Source organism: Podarcis melisellensis, assembly GCF_964234715.1.
Source record: "Podarcis melisellensis genome assembly, chromosome: 17".
NCBI classification, from domain to species: Eukaryota; Metazoa; Chordata; class Lepidosauria; order Squamata; family Lacertidae; genus Podarcis; species Podarcis melisellensis.
Genome location: NC_138534.1, coordinates 2,352,560 through 2,374,370, shown reverse-complemented (window position 1 = coordinate 2,374,370; position 21,811 = coordinate 2,352,560). Strand labels below are relative to the sequence as shown.

The window sequence follows — 21,811 nt, the reverse complement described above, 5'->3', positions numbered from 1 at the left end:
AGACAAGCTGAAAGTTTTGAGGTGCTGCAGGCTTGGCAGGGGAGAGGAGCCAAGCAAGGCGGCAGGGCTGTGCAGATGACAGGGAGCTGTCCTCCTCCTCCTCCTCCACCTGCAGTAGCTTCTTGAGGGGGGCACAGCTGTGCGCCCCTCAATGGAGCAGTTTAAAGGACCCCACACCTTGCCTCTGGCTCGCACTAGCCAGTGGCTAGGTGCAAGGTCCTTTAAACTGCTCCATTGAGGGGTGCACAGCTGAACACTCCTCAATGGAGAGATGGGATGGAGCCTGCATCCTGATGCCGGCTAGCGCAAGCTGGCAGCAAAGTGCGTTTTTACTCAAGTCTAATGCACCATCGAATTCAATGTGCATCCAATTTTTCACAGCCTAATTTGGCAAAAAAAGGTGCACTTTAGACTCAAGTAAATACGGTACTTCCATTGTTCTGGACACTAGGCTTCTCTTGAGGTAGCCTAGAATAGCATTAGTTTTTTTTTGCTGCTGCATCACACTGTTGACTCATGTTAAGATTGTGGTCCACCAAGACTCCAAGATCCTTTTCACATGTACTTCTGGCAAGCCAAGTGTCCCCCATCTCCAGGTAAAGGAGTTTGAATAGCTTACTCCATGACAGTGTGGGAAACCTCCAGCCCCCAGGCCAATCTCGGGCCATTTCCCCCAAATTACACCCACTCAGCCATCAATTGACATTATGGTGATTGCATGTGAAGCCACTGCTGCTCCTGAGTCCCTCTGCCCTGAGTGAAAAACAAGGTTTAGCTGGGTGCTGGAGGTAGAGGGACTCAGGAGTGGCGACAGTTTCACCACCGATATACCACTGAGTGAAGCTGCCATTGCACTCTGCCTGCATACTTCAGCGGTGAGGTGCAATACAGCTTGTTCCTCCCTCTGCTTGTTTAAACTGCTTGGCTGAGGAGCCTTCTGCTGCCGTTGCCATTTTACAGAGCCCCTGACCTTCCCCTGGCTGACACAAGTTAGCAGCGGGGTGGGAGCTCCTTTAAAGTGCTCCTGCTCCCCAGCTGAGGGAGCCCCAATCCTTCTCCTGCTGATGGGAATTTGGACGACACCAGGTCAGGGAAGACTGCTGTCAGAAGATCTTCTGAACTCTCTTAGGAATTAATTGGTTGAGCAAGTTCCCAGGAAAGAGGTATGTCAAGTCTTGGGAGACTTTTTACCCTTCAGCTGCTGCTGAACTACAACTCTCATCACCTTTTTTTGTTGGGGCTGATGCAGTTCTGGAGGGCCAAAAGTTCCCCACACCTGCTGTAAGGGAAGCTTGAAGGTTTGTATTTCCTGCTTCCATGAAACCAGTGGATTCCAGAGACGTACAGCCTTTCCATACCCAAGATCAATCTTTCACCCTTACTTGGAATGCAGGATATGCTTTTTATGTTTTCCTCTTCATATAACCAGAGTAGCTTGATACTCCCACAGCTTTTTTACCTTGTCTCCCCTTTGCTCTCTGTCTGTCAGTCTCTTTATTTCCCTAGGAGAGGGCTTCATTGCCTCTTAGGTGATCTAGCTCAAGTAAGTGTTTGCGGCTAACTAATTTAAGACCAATAGATTAAGTGACCTTGTCAGTTGGTAATGTTGCTTGTTAAAGTGGTTCTCATTCAAGGGGGTCAGAGACTGGTCTTTGGCATTGGTTGAATCGGGCCCTGGCTTTGAGCTAAGCTCCACTGGTGCTTGCTCACATTTGGCTTATTCATTTTGTTTTGTAGGCCAAGATAAAGCAGAAATTGCGGGAGATTGAAGAAAACCAAAAACGTATTGAGAAGCTGGAGGAGTACATTGCTACTAGCAAGTAAGGGCAAGAAAGGGGCCACGTGATATTGGGGATGTGTGCCTTAAGCAGACTCTGGTGGGGAAAGGATAAGGAAGCTGGGCTCTCTTTGGGGATTGCTTAGGAGGCCCACTCTACAAGTCATCATATTAGCCCCTCCCAGCACAGTGCAACCAAGCCTGATGCAGGCGTGGAGTGATCAGGGAGTTCTTACTGCTCATTCTTTAGGCAGTCCTTGGAGGAGCAAAAGAAGCTGGAGGGAGAGCTGACGGAGGAGGTAGAGCTGGCCAAGCGCCGGATCGATGAGATTAACAAGGAGCTGAACCAGGTGATGGAGCAGCTGGGGGATGCTCGCATTGACCGGCAGGAGAACAGCCGGCAGCAGCGCAAGGCTGAGATCATGGAAAGCATCAAGCGCCTCTACCCTGGCTCTGTGGTAAGTGGAGAAGAACAATAGCAAGCTCCTCAAGGCAGAGCCGAGGGTATATGGCAGAGGGTGGGTGGGGTAGAATTGGAGGCCAGGGCCCCTCCTTGCCTCATTCCATTTCCTTGTTTCCCACAGTACGGGCGCCTAATTGACCTCTGCCAGCCGACCCAGAAGAAATACCAGATCGCTGTCACCAAGGTCCTGGGCAAGAACATGGATGCCATCATCGTTGATTCAGAGAAGACTGGCCGGGACTGTATCCAGTACATTAAGGAGCAGCGAGGAGAGCCTGAGACCTTCCTGCCCCTTGACTACCTTGAGGTGAGGCCTAACAAGGCCTGGGCATGGTGGTGGATTACTGCAGAGATAGATAAATCTCCATGTTTGTGCTAGCCTGCCGATGATCAGGTGGTATCTTTTTTCCTACCCTGCCACCTGTTCAGCTCCCAACACTTTCTAAAGGTAGCTCCCTCAGACTGATTCTGAGTTAGGATTTGCACAGAGCTCTTGCCCAAGGGACTCGGTTTTCCCCCTTTTGCTCCTTCCCATGTAGCCACCTCGCTTCAACGATAAGCTGCTTTTAAAACAAAGGTATACATGTAAAGTTATAAAGGTGATGGGGAAGGACTGCCTCCACTTCAGTGGCTGGAGTAACTTTGAGTGATCTGCAGACTGACATAAGCTTGTCACTGTGCATCTCTGCCTTCCCCCTGAGCCAAAACGCCTATATATTGCAGGTGAAACCGACAGACGAGAAGCTCCGGGAGCTGAAGGGAGCCAAGTTGGTGATTGACGTAATTCGCTACGAGCCGCCTCACATCAAGAAGGCCCTGCAGTATGCTTGTGGGAATGCCCTTGTGTGTGACAATGTGGAGGATGCCCGTCGCATTGCCTTTGGAGGGCACCAGCGTCACAAGGTCTGAGAAATCTTACGAGCCACTCTTAAGTTTCTTGCCTCTCAGCCTCCTCCAGAACTACAAACACAGTCCCACTCAAGATTCTACAGCAAGGAACCTTGAATTTCTGTTAACTGCATAGATGTATTACAGACTAAGAAAACGTGCTGGTATTTCCTTTATTTGGTTTCTGCTTTTTCTAAAAGGATACCAAAGCCCCAGCTTCTTGTTAATGAAAAGCTTCCTCTGGTCTCATCTTTGGTTTTGGAAAGTTTACCAAAGCTTGTTCATTCACAACTGTCTCTACAGCCAGGAGGGCTAGATACTTTTAATGAAACTTTAAAGATGAGATTTTACAGGATGCTAAATTGTGCACTCAGTTCCCAGTTTGGTGTTTGCACAGAACTGCAGAACACCCTTGGCCCTGTCTTTGCTGTAACTCAAAAAGTGCTGCTTCCTTCTGCATATTGTGTACTGTAGCATATTGTTACTGTAGCCATCACTAGCTGTGGGTGACTGATAGCCAAGACCTGAGGTGGCTGCTGCTTCTTGGTGTGACTTGCTGTGTTCCCTTCTTCGTCCTTTTCCAGACTGTAGCCCTGGATGGGACCCTCTTCCAGAAGTCTGGGGTGATCTCAGGAGGTGCCAGTGACCTGAAAGCCAAGGCCAGGCGCTGGGATGAAAAGGCTGTGGACAAGCTGAAAGAGAAGAAAGAGAGGCTGACAGAGGAGCTAAAGGTTGGGATGGCTTTTAGTTGCCAAGTTCTGCTACAAGCTCTAGATAGCATCAATAGAGAAATGTTGACTGGGAAGAGTTTGGGGCATCATTGAAGGTCCCAAGCTAAAAATGTGCCAAGGCTCATTTGGGATGCTCAGGGGGTCTAACAGGGATAGGGAGCACAACACCAAAAAAAGGGGACACTACAGTCCTACACACATAATTACAGGGTACCTATCCAATCTCAGGGATTTGGTCTCCATCAGAACTCATAGCAGTTCAGATAGAGACTGAGCTGACTGATGGAAGAACAAGGTGAGAAGTAATGGGGTGTTTTGCCAGGCAAGAGTGGGATGTTGAGGAGAACAAGACAAGAGGCGTCATTTTGGCTGAAGGGGTTGCGCTTAACACAAGCTTTCCTTATGTTGCTCACCAGAAATCCTTCTTCCTAAAGCTCCTTCTTGTTTCTGGTTTTGTTGGATTTACTGGCTTTCCATGAATGCCTCTCCCCAAATGTGGATAATCTGGCAGTATTTAACTTGTTTATATTTTTAACAGGATTTATATACCACTTAATTGTAAATAAGACCTCTAAGCTGTTTACAAAGAATACAAAATACATATTAAAATTGTCAGCAAAAAGCAAAGTTAAAATCAAGTTTCAAGAAAATTAAAGTACAAATAAAATCAACAGTTAAAATATACAGTGTAAGCTAAAATTCCAGTTAAAATACTTGTTAACTTTTCATGGAGATACATCAAACCACTGAGCACTTTAAAAGCAGTAATTTTCAAGACTGGGAGAAGTGACAGTCAAGGCAGTGAGTACTTCCTTGTTCCTTACTTTCTCTCAGAGCCTGACAAGTTTATGGTTTGGAAAGAGACTTTCAGACAGGAATTGAAAATGATTGAATGTTCCTCTCTACAAAAATGGCTCCCTGAATTTATAAAACTAGCACATAAAAGTGCAGTCTAGGCTATGGGAGGTTGTTTTCTGTCTGTAAAAGTATTCAGTTGTAAAAATGCCCAGTTGTAGTTTGAAGTGGAGCAACTCAGGCAGATGATTACCACCTCTTAGGCTGCCTTCCTCTATACCCTTCCTAAAAAGTAAGTCCCACTGAACTCATTGGGGACTTCTGTGAAAACAGGCTTAGGATTACCGTATTTTTCGCCCTATAGGACGCACTTTTTCCCCTCCAAAAATGAAGGGGAAATCTGTGTGCGTCCTATGGGGCGAATACAGGCTTTCGCTGAAGCTTGGGGAGCGAGAGGGGTCGGTGCACACTGACCCCTCTCGCTCTCCAGGCTTCAGGAAGCTATCAGCAAGCCTGGGGAGCCCGCGGGAGTTCCCCTTGCAGAGCGCCCCTTGCGCCGGGCAGACATTAGCCAGCCCCACAAGCTCAGGGAACAGCAGGGAGGCGCAGCGCCGCCATCCCACTGTTCCCCGACCTGGTTTTGGGGGAGAAATAAAGGGGAAAAAAATCCCTTTATTTCCGCCCCAAGAAACTAGGTGCGTCCTATGGGACAAAAAATACGGTATACTGCATGTGCATCACTGGCTGCATTTGCATGTGATATAACGTTTAGCATTACAAGGACGAGTCACAGTGAGCATCAGACTCATGCTCTCCCTGCTGCCGCCCCCATTATGACTGCAAAAGGAGTTCAGAAGCTTTTGCTTCTTTTACATTAACCACTGCTTATCTTGACATCCAAATCTGGGGAAAGTATGGTTAGTCTCATCCAACCAAGTGGAAACAAGCCAATTTCAAAACCAATTTACAAAGTTAAGATTAACTGCAGTTTAGTTCAAAGTAATGATACAAACTATGGTTAATCTAAAACAAAAGTGGAAGCTTCCATTCTCCCTTTGGCCGTACTGGAGTAGGAAAGGTGGAAGCACTTGAGCTGTAACTCATCTACATAACATGAAACTACATTTTAGCATTGCACGCAAACTGGGCCACTAGCTCTTCGCAATTGTGTGTGTTCAGTTAAATAATTTTTATTTTCAATTACGAAAAATCCAATATATGCCATATTGTATCAGTGCCAATTCACAATTCCAATTCAAATATAATTAAACAGCCAATTACATAATCATATTGTTTTTACTCCTGCATGCTAGATTTCAGGGCATTTTTGTTTTCATTCTGCTTCCGAAAGTTTGTTTAATCCAATTCCATTCAATCTTAATCACAATCCCTTACCCACAGCTACAATGTTTTTAACATTTATATTAAAACATTTAGTATTCGTATTAAAACATTTAGTGATTTATATTCCTGCAAGAAAAGTTCTGTAATCCTTAATAGTACCTGTGCATGAAGTTTGTTTTATATTTATATCAATTTATTTTGTCGATATTGTTTCTTCTTAGTGTCCTTCTAGTCTCTCTCTCTCCCCCTTTGTCTCAAAAAGCAAGGCTGTTATTGCAATTCTGTCATATGCCGTATTTATTTCGTTACAAGAATAGAGATAGTCTGGCAAAGCGTCGACAAGCCTCTGGTTTCTCTCTCCTTTCATCTTTTCACAATAACGATCTGGTGTTCCACCAAAGCCTGGCAAGCCTTCAAAGACCCCTCTAAGGCAGCGATACAATGAAAAATAAATCCTTCCGAATGGTTCAAATCCATACCCATTTCATGTACAGTTCTATTTTGCATTGTCTTCCATTGACAAACTCCCATTTTCTTTAATCTTCTCCTGCCTTCCATTAATTTTTTAACATTTATGTAGCAAACAAGATGTATATAAAAAGGGTAAAGGCTCCCCCCCATACCGTCGTTTACAATGAAAGAAATTTTTCTTTCTATTTCAGATCTCTATGTCTTTGTAGCCATTTCATTTTAGCAGGTGATAATCTTGTCCCATCTATCCCAGCACGTGTCTGTAAATTAGTTCAAATTCTACTCTAATAAACAGAAGAACCTTTGCACCTTAATTGCTGTTGAAGGGTTATACTGATAAGCAAAGTACTTTGGCACTCAGCTCCTCCTGCCTCCTGGATTCCATGCTGGAGGGAGAAGCAGGTATCAAGGCGATCTGCAAGTGAAGCTCACTCTCCCCCCGCCCCCCGGTCCTGGGGGGAGTTTGCAAGGACAGTTACCCTCAAATGATCATTGTTTACGCTTCGCTAACGATCTCCACTAACGTGGGAGTGGCATCCATTAAGGCAAACCGGAACCGAAAGCCGCAAGCATGTGTGTTCAGTATAATTTGTCTGCAATTACTCCCCCAATGGACACCTTAGTTACACAATTTGTATTACTGTTTTTCCTATGCTGGTGGACTGTCCCCATTGCTCAGATCATCAAGCATTTTTGGGATCATCAGGCATTTTTGGGAATAACTGACTTAAATTGATTCCTTCAGTCCTTAGCTAGGGGGTGCCATTGCGCCGTCAAGTTTACTTTTAAAAAAAAGATTTTCGAAACAAATAGTGATAGCTTTACTAGGGATGAAAAACTATTCTGTGTATATGTGCCACACATGCATAACATGGTTCCAGGTGTATCCATCATGAGACTTGTTCACCAAAATGATTGAAGTGGACACATTCCAGAGGAGCAGCTGTACTTAGTATATTTTAGCAAAATTGAAGAGCAGTGGTACAATAAATACTAACTAGCTTTCAGATGCAGTTGATGAAATAGACACTTGTCTACAGAGAAACATGCCTCAGCAAACTCTTTTTTTCTTCTTCTTGTGTTACAGGGAACCATCATTTTTGCTTGAAATTACACTGTTCACGCAGTGCATAAATGCATCTTTTCAGGGGACTGGGTCTAGCTACCTTTCGGGGAGTTGTTTTCAGCTTTCTGAGACAGCATCCTTTATGCCTTATGAATTTATTCCTGGAATTTAGCTGCTTCACATTGGCTGCAGCATAACAACAAAATTGTTTTTTCATTCCATTTTTCTTTTTGCACCCGACTCCCCCTACATCTCCTTTTCTCATTTCCAGGAGCAAATGAAAGCCAAGCGGAAGGAGGCAGAGCTGCGCCAAGTTCAGTCCCAGGCCCATGGCTTGCAAATGCGTCTGAAATACTCCCAGAGTGACTTGGAGCAAACCAAGACCCGTCATCTTGCTCTCAATCTCCAGGTATGACGGCTTGCTGGGACCATGCATCCTTCAGGCCTCCAACTTCCAAGGTAGCTCTCTGAGTTTTGTAGGGGATGCTACCTCTTGCCTTAGAGCTAAAGCAGTAGGTGCAGCAGAAGATGCTTGGGGATGTTCATTTGGAGGGCTGTCCTGCGCAACCATCAAAGACTACCAAGGTTGGGCATGCAAGTTCACCCCTCTACTGGATATAAACGCTGAAGCCCCAGTCTTGCCATGATCAATTTGCTTGAGAGAGATTCCTACCATCAGTCCCTCAGTTCCTTCTGAATTATATCCCTAATAGAATGCTATACCCAACAGGAAAAGTCCAAGCTGGAAAGTGAATTGGCCAACTTTGGGCCCCGCATCAATGACATCAAACGCATCATCCAGGGGAGGGAGCGTGAGATGAAGGAGCTCAAGGAGAAGATGAACCAGGTATGATGGATCAAGACAAAGGGCTAGACCTTGTTGTTAATGCTTGTTACTTTTATTTATTTATTATTATTATTACTACTATTACTTTTATTATAAATTATTATAATATATTTCTATCCTACCCTCAATCCCAAAAGAGCCTAAGGTGGTTGTGTAACTTCTTAAGGAAAATCTATACAATGACTAATGTATCTGCAGCGGTCTTTGTCAACATAGTGCACTTGCAGGCTGCACTGATAAGATTTGTAGTCCCAAAACATCTGGGGAGCACAAGGTCAATATTGTCTGCTGAACAACTACATATCTAAGCAATATAAAATTCATCTCCACAAGAAGCTGCTGAATCTCAAACAACATCCAGTTTCCAAATGCCTCAGCAAAGAAAAAATCTTCAGCTCATGCCTAAATACAACATGGGGGACAAATGCCCTTATCTGAGGGAGGCAGTGTCCGCAGAGAATGCTCTGTTTTGGGTCACTGTCTCATGAGCTGTACTCATTTGTGGTGCCACCAGCAGGGGCTTCCTGCATTTCTTAAAGCACGGTGATTGGATTTCAAGACTAATAGGGCAATACCTTGGAATGGGCTTGTTGGCTCAAAGGTGGTGAGTGTTGCTTTTACGACCAATGACACAGTCTCACCTTACTGCCCTGCTTAAAAGGCTGAGAGCCACATTTTACATCAGCTGCAGTTTCCGGACCATTTTTAAGGAGAGCTCCATGTAGAGTGCATTACAGGAGTCACTAGTTAACACTCCCAAATCAGTCTCTTAAGCTTAAGCCAAGAAATAGTATTCTCTATGAAATTGAATATCAATATACGTATCAACAAAAGACTGAGTTAAGCATTTGAAAAATCCATTGAAATAAAACATTATAAGTTCATCTTAGATTGGGTAGTTCACAAGTATCTGTGGCTTTGCACAAGGTTTTGTATTTTTCTTAGAAGATTGATATAGAATGTATAATTACTTTGGTAATTATTGTGTGTATATTAGTTGCCAACGTGTTGCATGAGTCGTACTACTCCTACTCCTATACTAGGCTGAGCTAGCTGAAAGGGAGGTTCCAGAATGGGAACTAGCCTGGAAGGGGCAGGACAGAAAAGTCTGAGAAAGGGGGGTTATCAGAAGGCTATAGCAATGGCAGGTGTTGGGAAAAGAGTGAGGTAGGTGACCTGGTCTTGACATTCATCTTCTGTTCTGGTGGCTTTGAAGCTGTGTTCCAGGAACTCAGAAAGTGGAACACAGGTATGCCTAGTAATAAAAAAACTCTGGGTCTTAGAAATTTATCTGGATTCCTTATTCATGGATGACAAAAAGCTAGCCTGCCCACCAATACAGATCTTTTGCAAAGCACAAACTGGGCAGTGGCGTTCAGATGTCTTTTAGGGTGCACTGTTGGCTAATGTGGGGATTGGCCATAACTGTAGTAGACCAGACGCATTGCCTACAGGAGGTTCCAAGTTCAATCTCTGGTCTCTTCAGTCAAAAGGACCAGGTATCAAATGCTGTGTAGGCTCTCAGACCCTGCAGAGCCACTTCTAAGCCACAGCCAGCCAGAATAGGCAGTAGTGGGCTAATATGAACAAATAGTCTGACCTAGGATAAGGCAGGCTGCTAGTATTGGAGCCCAGTCAGCCTTTCCAGCACAGGCTGCCTTGACTGTGTGCCCCAGAATCATCACACAGAGGCTGTGTGGCATTCCAATCAGTGTGGAAAAAGTTTCCTGAAAGTGGAAATTTGGTGTTAAAAAACCCACTCAAAACTACTCTGCTCCATCTCATCCTGCTCCTCTCACTTTAGTTTCTTCCCATCTTTGCCAGGTGGAAGATGAGGTATTTGAGGAGTTCTGCCGGGAGATTGGGGTAAGGAACATCAGGGAGTTTGAGGAGGAGAAGGTGAAACGCCAGAACGAGATTGCCAAGAAAAGGTAACAAGCCCAACTTTGTGCCCTCATGAAGTCTCCCAGGTTGAAGAATGCGGAAGCCGTGTGAATGCATGGATGGGTTTGGATCTGAGACCCAATTTTAACCCCTGTCCCTCTGCAGGTTGGAGTTTGAAAACCAGAAGACCCGTCTTGGCATCCAGCTGGACTTTGAGAAGAACCAGCTGAAGGAGGATCAGGACAAAGTGCACATGTGGGAGCAGACGGTCAAGAAAGATGAAGCTGAGATAGAAAAACTCAAGAAGGTGCCAGGGTGGGCCGGTGGTGGCTAGGAGGGTTTGGTCCAGCAGTTACCTGTGGCTTGAAGGTGGGGAAGAAGGCAGTAGAGTCTATGGTCGAGCTCATAGTCTCTCTGTTTCTCTCTGCCCCCCACTTAAGGAGGAACAGCGGCACATGAAGATCATTGATGAGACCATGGCACAGCTGCAGGACCTGAAGAACCAGCACTTGGCCAAGAAATCTGAGGTGAACGACAAGAACCATGAGATGGAGGAGATTCGGAAGAAGCTGGGCGGGGCCAACAAGTGAGTCTTGGCTTTTGGGGGCAGAGGCTAGGGAATGTAGGAAGGGAGGCTGTGGAGGGATGCTTGATAACCTTTCCCCTTTCTCTAAGGTGGGAAGTTTGTAAAATGGCTGGAGGTGAATCCTGTGCTAGATCTGACCAAATACAGTAGCGTCCTCCTCCTAGGGGCAGCCAGCCAGAAGCCTCTGGGACAACTCCCCTATGGGTTGTCCCTAGCATCTAGTCCTTGGAGGTCCACTTTCTCTGGACAGGAAGGTTCTGTTTAACTGTTGTAGTTGATAGCTGTTGATGGCAAAAATGTCTCTATATTTCTCTTCTTTTTTTATTTGATTCAATTTACTATTTAGACTAAATATTATCAATCTTGACTTTTGCTCTCAGGGAGATGACTCACTTGCAGAAGGAAGTGACAGCCATTGAGACCAAGCTGGAGCAGAAGCGCAGTGACCGCCACAATCTGCTGCAAGCCTGCAAGATGCAGGACATCAAACTGCCCCTCTCTAAAGGCACCATGGATGATATTAGTCAGGAGGAGGTAAGCAGAGTCTCCCACGTATAGCAGAGGGTGGGTATGAGGCCCAAGCAGGAGAGTGAGATGGTTCTCTTTTGTTTTGATTCGGGTGCAGGGTGGCTCCCAGGGGGAGGAGGCAGCCAGCAGCTCACAGAGGACTTCCAACATGTATGCGCGAGAAGCTCTCATTGAGATTGACTACAGTGACCTCTCTGAGGACCTGAAGGTGAGCTTCCCCTTGGGTCTGCTCTTCCTGGGGAATAGCTGAGGGGGGGGGAGGTGGCCTTTTGTCCCCAGGCTAGTGGCAAGTCCCCAAAGCAAAAATGTACATGTGTTCAGGTCACTTATATATTCTTTTACTTATTTAAAATATTTATGCCCTGTCATTCTGTCAAATGATCTACGAGGTGGCTTCAATCCAAAATAAAAGCTGCATTTAAAACCAGCATAATAACAGAACTGCAGGGCAGAATGAACAGTAATAAATTAAAAATGAGTAAGAAAATGCTGGAACATTGTTTATTTGTTAGCTTCCCCCAATCCCTACAAAAACGTAAACCAAAAGTTTTAAAGTACTTCCATAAGTCCCTTAATGAGGAAGCCTGGGGAGTTGCTCTCAGGAAGGAATTCCAGATTCTAGGTGCACATAAATAACATCGGCAGCACTGGTAATGGGGGAATTCAAAGCAGCATCTTCAAAGTTGCATCTGAGTGAATGGGCTGGTTCACGTAGGTGACAGCCAGTGCCCAACCCCTTTAGGCCTTTACATTCCTGATTCTGCTTGATAGAGGGTTCTCCACTTGTCAATCTTCCCCTGATTCTTCAGGGATAAAATGGGGCTGTCTTCCCTATGTTCTTTGTCATTCACATGTCATCATCCCTTTTGTCTCCGCTGAACCATGGATGATCCGTGTGCCTCATAAACGTAAGTTTGGAACTTCTGTTTAGAAATTATTATTTTTTTATCTTTTAACTTTGCAACCTGACTTTATCTTTACCTGACCCTTTTGTTCTTAAAGAAGTCTTTAAGAAAATTGGAATCTGGAGTTGATTGTGTACTCTGACCTCTCAAGGATCGCTCCTGCATATGCCATAACAAGTGTCCGTGCCATAGATTGAGTTAATGGGCAGGGGAAAGGGATCCTGATTGGACTGTGCCCCAGGGATGATGGCAGAGAGCTTGCTAGAAGGGCTTTTCTCTCCCATATAATTAGCCCCAAAGGTCCTGAGGATTCTCACCCCAGACTTCGGTTGGCTAGAGAGGGTAGTGGCATAGGTGCATCACTAAGGCAGATGCATCTGGGTTCTCTGGAAATTTCTGGGTTTGTGGGGGGTGGGGTGGGGATGATGACTATTAGAGTCTCTGGCTGCCTGAACCGCCTCCCATCATTCCCGCCTACAGGATTCCCAGGCTGAAGATGAGATCAAGCAGGAGATGAACCAGCTGCAACAGAAGCTGAATGAGCAGCAGAGCATTTTGCAGCGGATTGCTGCTCCTAATATGAAGGCAATGGAGAAGCTGGAGAGTGTGCGGGACAAGTTCCAGGAGACCTCTGATGGTACTGGACCCCCCTCCTGACCTCTCTTTAGAGTGCTGGGGGCCTGGGCCGAGGGCTTCTGCTGGAGGGCTGGGAAGACCCATGCTTACACTTCTTCCTTTGCTCTGGTAGAATTCGAGGCTGCCCGGAAACGTGCCAAGAAAGCCAAGCAGGCATTTGAACAGATAAAAAAGGAGCGCTTTGACCGCTTCAACTCCTGCTTTGAGTCAGTGGCCACCAACATCGATGAGATCTACAAAGCCCTGTCACGAAATAGCAGTGCCCAGGTGAGGACACCCCTGGCCTACCATGGACAGCTAAGAATGTTATAAACGGTTCTTGTGTGTGATCCATGTTTTGACAAACATTAAAGCCAGGGAACCTAAATTCTGAGTTGAGCAAAGCTGAATTCTGCGTCCGGTATGAATTGGATAAATGGAGGAAATTTGCACAGTGTCTTATTTTTATAGTGTCCTTCCTGCTAATATTTACTCTTTAGCACCATTTATTCTGTGCATTTTATTCATGTGGAGAGGCAATAAGCTATTCCCCTGCCTTCAGAGATCTCAGCAGGCAGCACCCACTTACATCCAAGCATATCTTCTGACCCATGGGAGCTAGCAACTTGCTGTTCTATCTTTTCTCATTTTTCAAACAATTTTAAATAGAGCAGGAAGTCAAATTCAACACCTAGAGCCGCATTCAGCGCTTTTTATGTATCTCCACAGAATTGTACCATACAGACAGACAAATACTATGATGTTCAAATATTTTAGGGATTATTATGGGTGCCATATCTTTAAAATTGGATGAACCCTATAAAGAGTGTGTGTGTTTTCCTCCCATGATCGACCAAAGGTTGTTTTATTGTAAATGGAAGCCAATTTACTACAAATTGGAAATCAAAATTCCATTAACCATGGGAATCAGATTTTGAGAGTTCACTGCCAACAGATTATAGAAATTGTGTTCATGCAAATTTGCTTTCTAGTTGCAAACAGAATTGTCTTCTAAAACATCAATCTAAACCCCAGAAGACTGATTACAGCCTAGCTACTGTTCTTTTTATTCATATGCAAAATATGCTATTTATTCATGTGTTGGGCTTTGAAATGCTGTCCCATATTGTCATCAGACAAATTGTACCAACTGGCATTCGCTTGAGCCTTCTAGTGCCATGCTTTGTGGAGTCAGGCTCCTGTGTGTGTATTCCATGCTGCAGGGGGAACTGTGCATGCTGCCTCAGTCAAAGCAGCTGCAGGAGCACACTTGTTTGTTTGTTTGTTTGCTTGCTTGCTTGCTTGCTTGCTTGCCTGCCTGCCTGCCTGCCTGCCTGCCTGCCTGCCTGCCTGCCTGCCTGCCTGCCTGCCTGCCTGCCTGCTTGCTTGCTTGCTTGCTTGCTTTCTGAGTAGTGGGGGACCTAATAAAGCCCTCATTGCCCCTAAATAGATGTTCATAGAATCATAGAGTTGGAAGAGACCACAAGGGCTATCGAGTCCAACCCCCTGCCAAGCAGGAAACACCATCAGAGCACTCCTGACATGGTTGTCAAGCCTCTGCTTAAAGACCTCCAAAGAAGGAGACTCCACCACACTCCTTGGCAGCAAATTCCACTGTCGAACAGCTCTTACTGTCAGGAAGTTCTTCCTAATGTTTAGGTGGAATCTTCTTTCTTGTAGTTTGGATCCATTGCTCCGTGTCCGCTTCTCTGGAGCAGCAGAAAACAACCTTTCTCCCTCCTCTATGATGGACTCTGTTGTCAGCCAGCTCCTCAGTGGTGGCTTTTTGCAACTATATTTGATTATTTTTAATAATGTGCCACGTTTCTTGGCTTGCTGAGTTATATTAGAAGTATCCAAATTAGTTTGAATTCCAGAATACTGTTGTTGCCCAGAAGCCTCTGAGGTAGCTCTCAACCCACCCCTCTTGGGTGTATCGACTAGCAAAGCCCTAATACATCCATCTTTCCATCTTCCCTTACAGAAGTTTATTTTCATAGGGTCTCGCTGTGTTTCATCATACTGTGAAATTGATCTAAGCAGCTGTCTTACAGCACATTAGATCATCAGTCCACTTAGCCCATCCATCACTGTCAACGCTGACTGGCAGCGGCTCTCTGATTTCAGAAAGCCTGGAATTTTCCCCAGCCCTGCCTGGAGATGCCAGGGGTTGACCTGGGAGTTTTTCAATGCAAAACATGTGCGCTACCCCCTGAGCTCTGGCCTTCCCCATTAAAGATGGTTCTGAGGTATTGACCACTGGTGTGAAGATTTCTGATTGTCTCCCTTCATCCCTTTTTCTCTAGGCCTTCCTAGGCCCCGAGAACCCAGAGGAGCCTTACTTGGATGGCATAAACTACAATTGTGTAGCCCCTGGCAAGCGCTTCCGGCCCATGGACAACCTGTCTGGTGGGGAGAAGACAGTGGCAGCCTTAGCTCTACTTTTTGCCATCCACAGGTAAGGTCAGCCTTTTACTAAGGGGGAGGGGAGGGACACTGCACACTGCAAAGGTTCACAGTCTCATGTTCTCTCCAGCATCTGCAGTGGATGGGTAGGAAAGGCCTCTGCCAGAGACGCTGAAGAGCTGCTGGTCTTGGTGGACCAGCGGTCCATCTCTGTACAAGGTGGCTTCATATTGCTGGCTCTCTCTCTTTATCCACAGCTACAAACCTGCTCCATTTTTTGTCTTGGATGAGATCGATGCTGCTTTGGACAACACCAACATTGGGAAGGTTGGTAGGAGGCTAAATCAGATGGGGCAGCTGGACATTACTGGATCAGATATGAAGAAAAGCAAAGTGAGGGTTGGGCTGATCAGTTCTCCTTTTCACCCTTCTCCCTCTGACATCCCCACAGGTGGCCAATTACATCAAGGAGCAATCTACGTGCAACTTCCAGGCCATTGTTATTTCCTTGAAGGAGGAATTCTACACCAAGGCCGAGAGTCTCATTGGTGTCTACCCTGAGGTATGGAAGTGTAACAGAGAATTATATTTCAGCGCTGCTGACACCTGTCCACTGCCTGCCTGTATTAATGACAGTAATGTGTTTGTACCCCCCTCTGACATCCATTCCTTTTTAAACCTTGTACAATCTAGAGATATGAAGGCCTCAAAATGAGGTGACCTTGCCATGAAGGAAGGTGAAATAGGGTTGGGCGATGTATGGATTTCAGCAGCTAAATTCTGCAGTAGGGATGCAGGTGGCGCTGTGGGTTAAACCACAGAGGCTAGGGCTTGCCGAACAGAAGGTTGGCGATTCGAATCCCCGCGACGTGGTGAGCTCCCGTTGCTCGGTCCCAGCTCCTGCCAACCTAGCAGTTCGAAAGTACGTCAGAGTGCAAGTAGATAAATAGGTACCTCTCCAGCGGGAAGGTAAATGGCATTTCCATGCACTGCTCTGTTTCACCAGAAGCGGCTTAGTCATGCTGGCCACATAACCCGGAAGCTGTACGCCGGCTCCCTCGGCCAATAAAGCGAGATGAGCGCTGCAACCCCAGAGTTGGTCATGACTGGACCTAATGGTCAGGGGTCCCTTTACCTTTACCTTTTTAAATTCTGCAGTATACTGATACAGTTGTACCTCGGAAGTCGGAACAGAATCCATTCCGGAAGTCCATTTGACTTCCAAAACATTTGGAAACCAAGGTGCAGCTTCCTGCAGCCAATTGGAACCCACGGAACCTGCGTTGGATGTTCGGGTTCCGGGGAACGTTCGCAAACCGGAACATTCACTTCTGCGTTTGCAGCGTTTGGGAGCCAAAACGTTTGACTTGCAAGGCGTTCAGCTACTGAGGTACGACTGTATATCACAATGTCTGAAATGTATCTGGTCGCTTCTTCCTCTCCACCTTAGGGGAGGAAGAAGCAGTCAGACACATCACCCAGGCTTTCAGCTGAGCAAGCCCCTTTATGTACCACTCTGGCTCCACGCAAGCTGGAGGGTAGGGTCACAGGGGCTTCCTTAAACTGCTCAGCTGGGAGGTGGGAAGGCTTTCACCCCCCAGCTGAGCAAGGCCCAGTACTGCTCTGGCTCATCCATGCTGGAGTGTCTCAGGGGTTCCTTTAAACTGCTCAGGTCGGAGCAGAAAGCTTCCTGCCTCCAAACGAGCAAGCGGTCGCTCTCTTACTCCTGACCACCGCTGCCAGCACAGCAGAGACAGGCGGACTGTTCTGGCAGTGGCTGCGATGGGGACTGCGATGTGTTGCCAACTCAAAAACTCTGAAACCGGTATTGCAATCTGAACGTAGTATCAGTTTCAGACAATAAGTTGAAAAATCGCCCAGCTCTAGCCCAGAGAAGGGGGTGTTTGGGGCACCAGTAAAGGCAGCAGCTTAGGAGGCAAACACTTTTTGGGGAAATTCTCTGGCAGGCGCCTCCTTTCAGGGCCTGGGGGTGCTAGTCTGCATAGAAGCCCTCCAGGGAAGACTGTGGGGACAGTCAGGTTGCAGTTGCTCAGTGACAAGTGAAAGGTCGCTCTTTTTACGTGCTCGGAGGTGCTGTTATTTTATTACCTCATATCTGCTTTAGCTTTTTGTTTCAGAAGAGAGATTACCAAAAAATGGAGGGGGTGATAACCAAATGGATGTTTGGAAATATTACAAAGTTTAAAAAGAAACAGAGGCGTACCTAGGATCCCTTGCACCCTTGGCAAGGGGGCTGTATTGGGGTGGGGAGGACGTTCGAATAAAAATCACTTTACTGCAATAGTCACATTAGAAATTACTACATTTTACACTACCCAAGTACTCAAAGCTTCCAGAGTGAGGACGAGGCAAGGAGGAAGGGTGAAAGAATTCACACACCTTTGTGCTGCAGTGTGAGACAGGCAGAAAGCTTCTCCCGTGTTTGATTTTGCCATGATAGCAGCAGCACGTTGCTGCACACATAAAATCATATGCTTCATAGTCTGATAGGTGGTTTTTGCAGGGGGTCCGTCTGGGCCTGGGCCCCCAGCAGGGGATGGTTTCACCAACCCCTAGATGCTCCTCTGAAAAGAAAGAAGGGTGGGATTAGAAGACTAAGATAACCTGCCGTACAGTTGGTTTCCCCACTCCCCTTCTCCTAAAAATCCTGCTCTCTCCTTGTCCAAGGACAAGAGTGACTCATGGGAGCCTGTTTGCCCTCAGGAGGGCTGCTCTGTTGGGGGTGATCTATGAGAGTAAAGAAGCAGCTGTCACATGACTTTCCCTTTCCTCTCACAGCAGGGAGACTGTGTCATCAGCAAAGTCCTGACCTTTGACCTCACCAAGTATCCGGATGCCAATCCAAACCCTAATGAGCAGTAAAAGCAGAAGAAAGAAGCTGGACACCAACGCTCACTGTTTTTTCAAAACCTTCCTCCGTTGCTCCCCTTTCTGCCCTCCAAAGGCCTGAACTGTTGTCTGCCCTTTATTTATCCTACAGAATGTTTAGCGGGTTTGGGAAGGGGAAGTGTTGATGGACTGGGGTATTACTGATGACTGTAGGATAGCATTTTTGTGTGCTTAATAGCAGATTGTTCCTCCAACTGTAGCTGTAGAGCAACAACACCCTGTTTTTAAAATAAGAAGTCAGCATCTCTTATTGCTGGGGATGGGAAGAAAAAAGGAGGCATGTTGTTCCTCCCTTGTACCTTAATTTGCTTTTAAAACTCTTTATAGGACCAAAATCATGGTGGGTTCAGGAGGATTCCTCCTGTGCCAAGCTCTCACCTGTTAAGGTGTGGCTTCAGATCTTGCTTTTTTCTAGCCTGATATCATGTGTATATGTGTTTGTGTGTGATTGAAATTAAAATATGTTACTTCCATCCTCTAGTAGCATTCTTGTAGCAGATCATGTGGGAGGGGAAGGTTGGTCAGGTTGGGATGGTGGTGGGAGAATGCACATTAATTCCTTCTATCAAGGTGTCCCAAGGTTGGGCCAGTGTCACCAAGCCTCTTGAACATTATTCTACACAAACATCCCCACCCCATAAATCCTGGATCTTGCATGAGTGCTGACAAATATGTCAGGGATGGACGCAATTTACTAACAGGGTCTTTATGCATACAGTTCAGGGGAGGGTGTTTGGTTTTTTCCAAGGCAAAGACATATCTGATACCAATTTGTTGTTTGCTAGCAACTGAATTGCATTGTAATTTTGTAAGGGGCAGTCAAACTGTTATAATGACACTCCAGATGTTCTGATCTGACCTAGAGCCGTTGCTGGCCTTGATGGACCTGTTAATTCAAGGGATTATAATAAAAACCATGTATATGCCATTTCTTAAAAAAACCAAATCTTAAAATTCTGTGCCCAATCAAGCAAATTCTCTACCAATGAAAGCTGAATTCTACAGTACATATAGTTTGAGCTGCGTGTATCTATTTTTACATGATTCTGGATAGTTCTTCATAGAATTGTAGAGTTGGAAAGAACCCGAAGTATCATTTTGTCCAGAGCTTTCCAAACTTTTCATGTTGGTGACACACCTTTTAGACAAGCATCATTTTGTGACACAGTGATTCAGTTTTACTAGCAAAGCGGAGGTTCAACTAACCCCTTTTCAGTCCCAGGTGGAGCACAGGGAGCATTCGTGTGACACAGCTACACACTGCAGCCGATACACTAACGTGTCACGACACAGTTTGGAAAGCACTGATCTAGTCCCAACACCCTGCAATGCAGGAATCTCAACTAAAGTATCCATGATGGATGGTCATGCAGCCTCTGCTTAGAAACCTCCAAGGAAGGGGAGTCAACAACCTCCTGTGGGAGTCTGTTCCACTGTCAAACAGCTCTTACTGCTGGAAAGTTCTTCCTGATGTTTAGTCGGAATCTCCTTTCTTGTAACTTGAAGCCATTGCCTTGAGTCCTGCCCTCCACAACAGGAGAAAACAAGTTTGTTCCCTCTTCCATGTGACAGCCTTTAAGATATTTAAAAATATATCTCCTCTCGGTCTCCACTTTTCCAGGCTAAAGATGCCCAGCTCCTTCAACCGCTCCTCATAAGGCTTGGTTTGCAGACCCTTGATCATTGTGATCTCCCTCCTTTGCACATGTTCCAGTTGTCAATATCCTTAAATTGTGACACCCACAACTGGACACAGTATTCCAGGTGTGGTCTGATCAAGGCAGACTATTTCCCTTGACCTGAACACTAGACTTCTGTTGATGAAGCCTAGAATAGCATTAGCTTTTTCCCCTGCTGCATCACACTGTTGATTCATGTTAAGCTTGTGGTCCACCAAGACCCCTAGATCTTTTTCACATGTACTTCTGGCAAGCCAAGTGTCCCCCATCTTATATTTGTGCAGCTGATTCTTCTTGCCCAAGTGTAGAACCTGACATTTGTCCCTTTTGAAATACATTTTGTTCGTCTGGGCTCAGTTCTCCAATCTGTCAAGGTCATTTTGAATTCTGATTCTGTCTTCTGCAACATTAGCTACCTATTTAGCTTCATTTATCCTGACTTTGCTGATGATGGGAAGTTATGGGGCTCTGTGGCGTACGCCTTGCTTTGCACCACTGGAATGCTGTGGCTTTTATGAGTGGCACATTCTTCACTTGCATCTATCTAGTCATAGAGAATTTATTCATTTTATTCATTTTAAAAAATGAATAAACATTAAAATCCTTAGCTGAATTTTGCTCTTGGTACCATTGTGTGTGCTTCTGTAAAGTCATGGCATATACATAGTTCTGGGTATTGCTCACCAACCTACTCTTGGATGCTTTAGTTGAGATTCCTGTGTTGTAGGGGGTTGGACTAGATGACCCTTGGGCTTCCTCTGCAATGCTATGATTCTACTCCAACTTGGTGCCTTCTAGATGCTTTGGACCACAACTCTTGTTGGCCAGGTGGGCTGGAGCTGACAGGTGCTAGAGTCGAACATCATCAGTTGGAGAACTACAAAATTGTAGTTGCCCTATTTCCCCCTTTGGTCTAAAAACCACTTTGAAGTCACATTTTGAGGGAGCTACTGGTCTAGAGCAGGGGGTGGGGAGCCTGTGGCCCTCCAGATATTGGACTCCAGTTTCCATCAGCTCCAGCCAGCATGGCCAATGGTCAGAGTTGTAGTCCAGCAACACCTGGAGAAGCCGTGGGTTTCCTATTTCTGATCTATAGTGACACAAAAAGTAGGCACTTGGATAGGCTTATATTTTAAAAATTCCTTACTTAGTTAATATGGAAAGAATCAAGTTTCCAAGCTGAGGGGCTGAGCATGGAAACTCATAGACAATGCTTGGTGACATCTCAGAAGCCAGAAGGGCAGCTGAGTTGGATCCTGGTGGGCAAGGAATGGGGCTTCAGTCCTTTCCCTTGCTCCTTCCCTTTCCCTAAATGAAAGCAAAGATCTAATCAGTGCTTTTCTTCTAGAAAAAAGGCGCCAGCATTGCATATCCTTGAGTACCCACAGAAAAAACACACACAATGTAATTAATATTCTGCTGTTTCAATATTTGTCCTGAAATTTGAATATCTGATGTGACCAAACAACATTCTTTCAACGGTGATACGTTCCTGTAGTGGCGGTGGCTGCTTTGCACAATTGTTTGCCTCATTTGACCACACTGCTGCTGCTGCTCAATCCAGCTGTCTGTGGTTTTGTTATGGAAGTTCATGACATCATGTCGGCTTATAGTATTGTGACACCAACAGGATCGTAGATTGTTATAGCCAATGGGATCAAAAGACAATAAAAGCAACAACAATAAATGGAAAATGGGACCAGGAATGGTTCAGAAAATGTTAATGGATTATCTCACTATCATCCCTGACCATTGCCTATGCTGGCTGGGATTGGGGGGGGGGGGTTGTAGCCCAAAACGTCTGAAGGGCACCAGGTTGGGGAAGACTATACATGAGTGTGAAAAACTGAGTACAGAAAGGACAAATCACACAATCCATCATCTTGGCTTAGCCCTAGGCTGGTTGAAGAATTTAG

The 21,811-nt window shown here is 45.7% G+C and overlaps 1 protein-coding gene and 1 long non-coding RNA gene across 2 annotated transcripts in view; one reads left to right on the top strand and one right to left on the bottom strand.

Annotated features, from left to right (window-relative positions):
• SMC1A (structural maintenance of chromosomes 1A) overlaps positions 1 to 18,689 on the top strand; it is a 28,326-nt gene extending 9,637 nt beyond the window's left edge. The window contains exons 8-25 of the mRNA XM_081895175.1: positions 1,738 to 1,820; positions 2,028 to 2,235; positions 2,362 to 2,547; positions 2,964 to 3,143; positions 3,713 to 3,859; positions 7,807 to 7,944; positions 8,266 to 8,382; positions 10,207 to 10,313; positions 10,432 to 10,573; positions 10,707 to 10,852; positions 11,233 to 11,386; positions 11,478 to 11,588; positions 12,775 to 12,922; positions 13,034 to 13,188; positions 15,207 to 15,358; positions 15,564 to 15,633; positions 15,758 to 15,868; positions 18,106 to 18,689. Of these exons, the coding sequence (XP_081751301.1) occupies positions 1,738 to 1,820; positions 2,028 to 2,235; positions 2,362 to 2,547; positions 2,964 to 3,143; positions 3,713 to 3,859; positions 7,807 to 7,944; positions 8,266 to 8,382; positions 10,207 to 10,313; positions 10,432 to 10,573; positions 10,707 to 10,852; positions 11,233 to 11,386; positions 11,478 to 11,588; positions 12,775 to 12,922; positions 13,034 to 13,188; positions 15,207 to 15,358; positions 15,564 to 15,633; positions 15,758 to 15,868; positions 18,106 to 18,189 (2,439 nt within the window). The 3' untranslated portion in view covers positions 18,190 to 18,689. The remainder of the gene's footprint in view (positions 1 to 1,737; positions 1,821 to 2,027; positions 2,236 to 2,361; positions 2,548 to 2,963; positions 3,144 to 3,712; positions 3,860 to 7,806; positions 7,945 to 8,265; positions 8,383 to 10,206; positions 10,314 to 10,431; positions 10,574 to 10,706; positions 10,853 to 11,232; positions 11,387 to 11,477; positions 11,589 to 12,774; positions 12,923 to 13,033; positions 13,189 to 15,206; positions 15,359 to 15,563; positions 15,634 to 15,757; positions 15,869 to 18,105) is intronic.
• On the bottom strand, positions 17,004 to 21,525 carry LOC309360636. The gene is made up of 3 exons (XR_014164230.1): positions 21,297 to 21,525; positions 21,043 to 21,203; positions 17,004 to 17,891 (listed from the first exon to the last, which is right to left on the bottom strand). It is a non-coding gene; the product is annotated as an uncharacterized lncRNA (long non-coding RNA).
• Between the last annotated feature and the right edge of the window lie 286 nt (positions 21,526 to 21,811).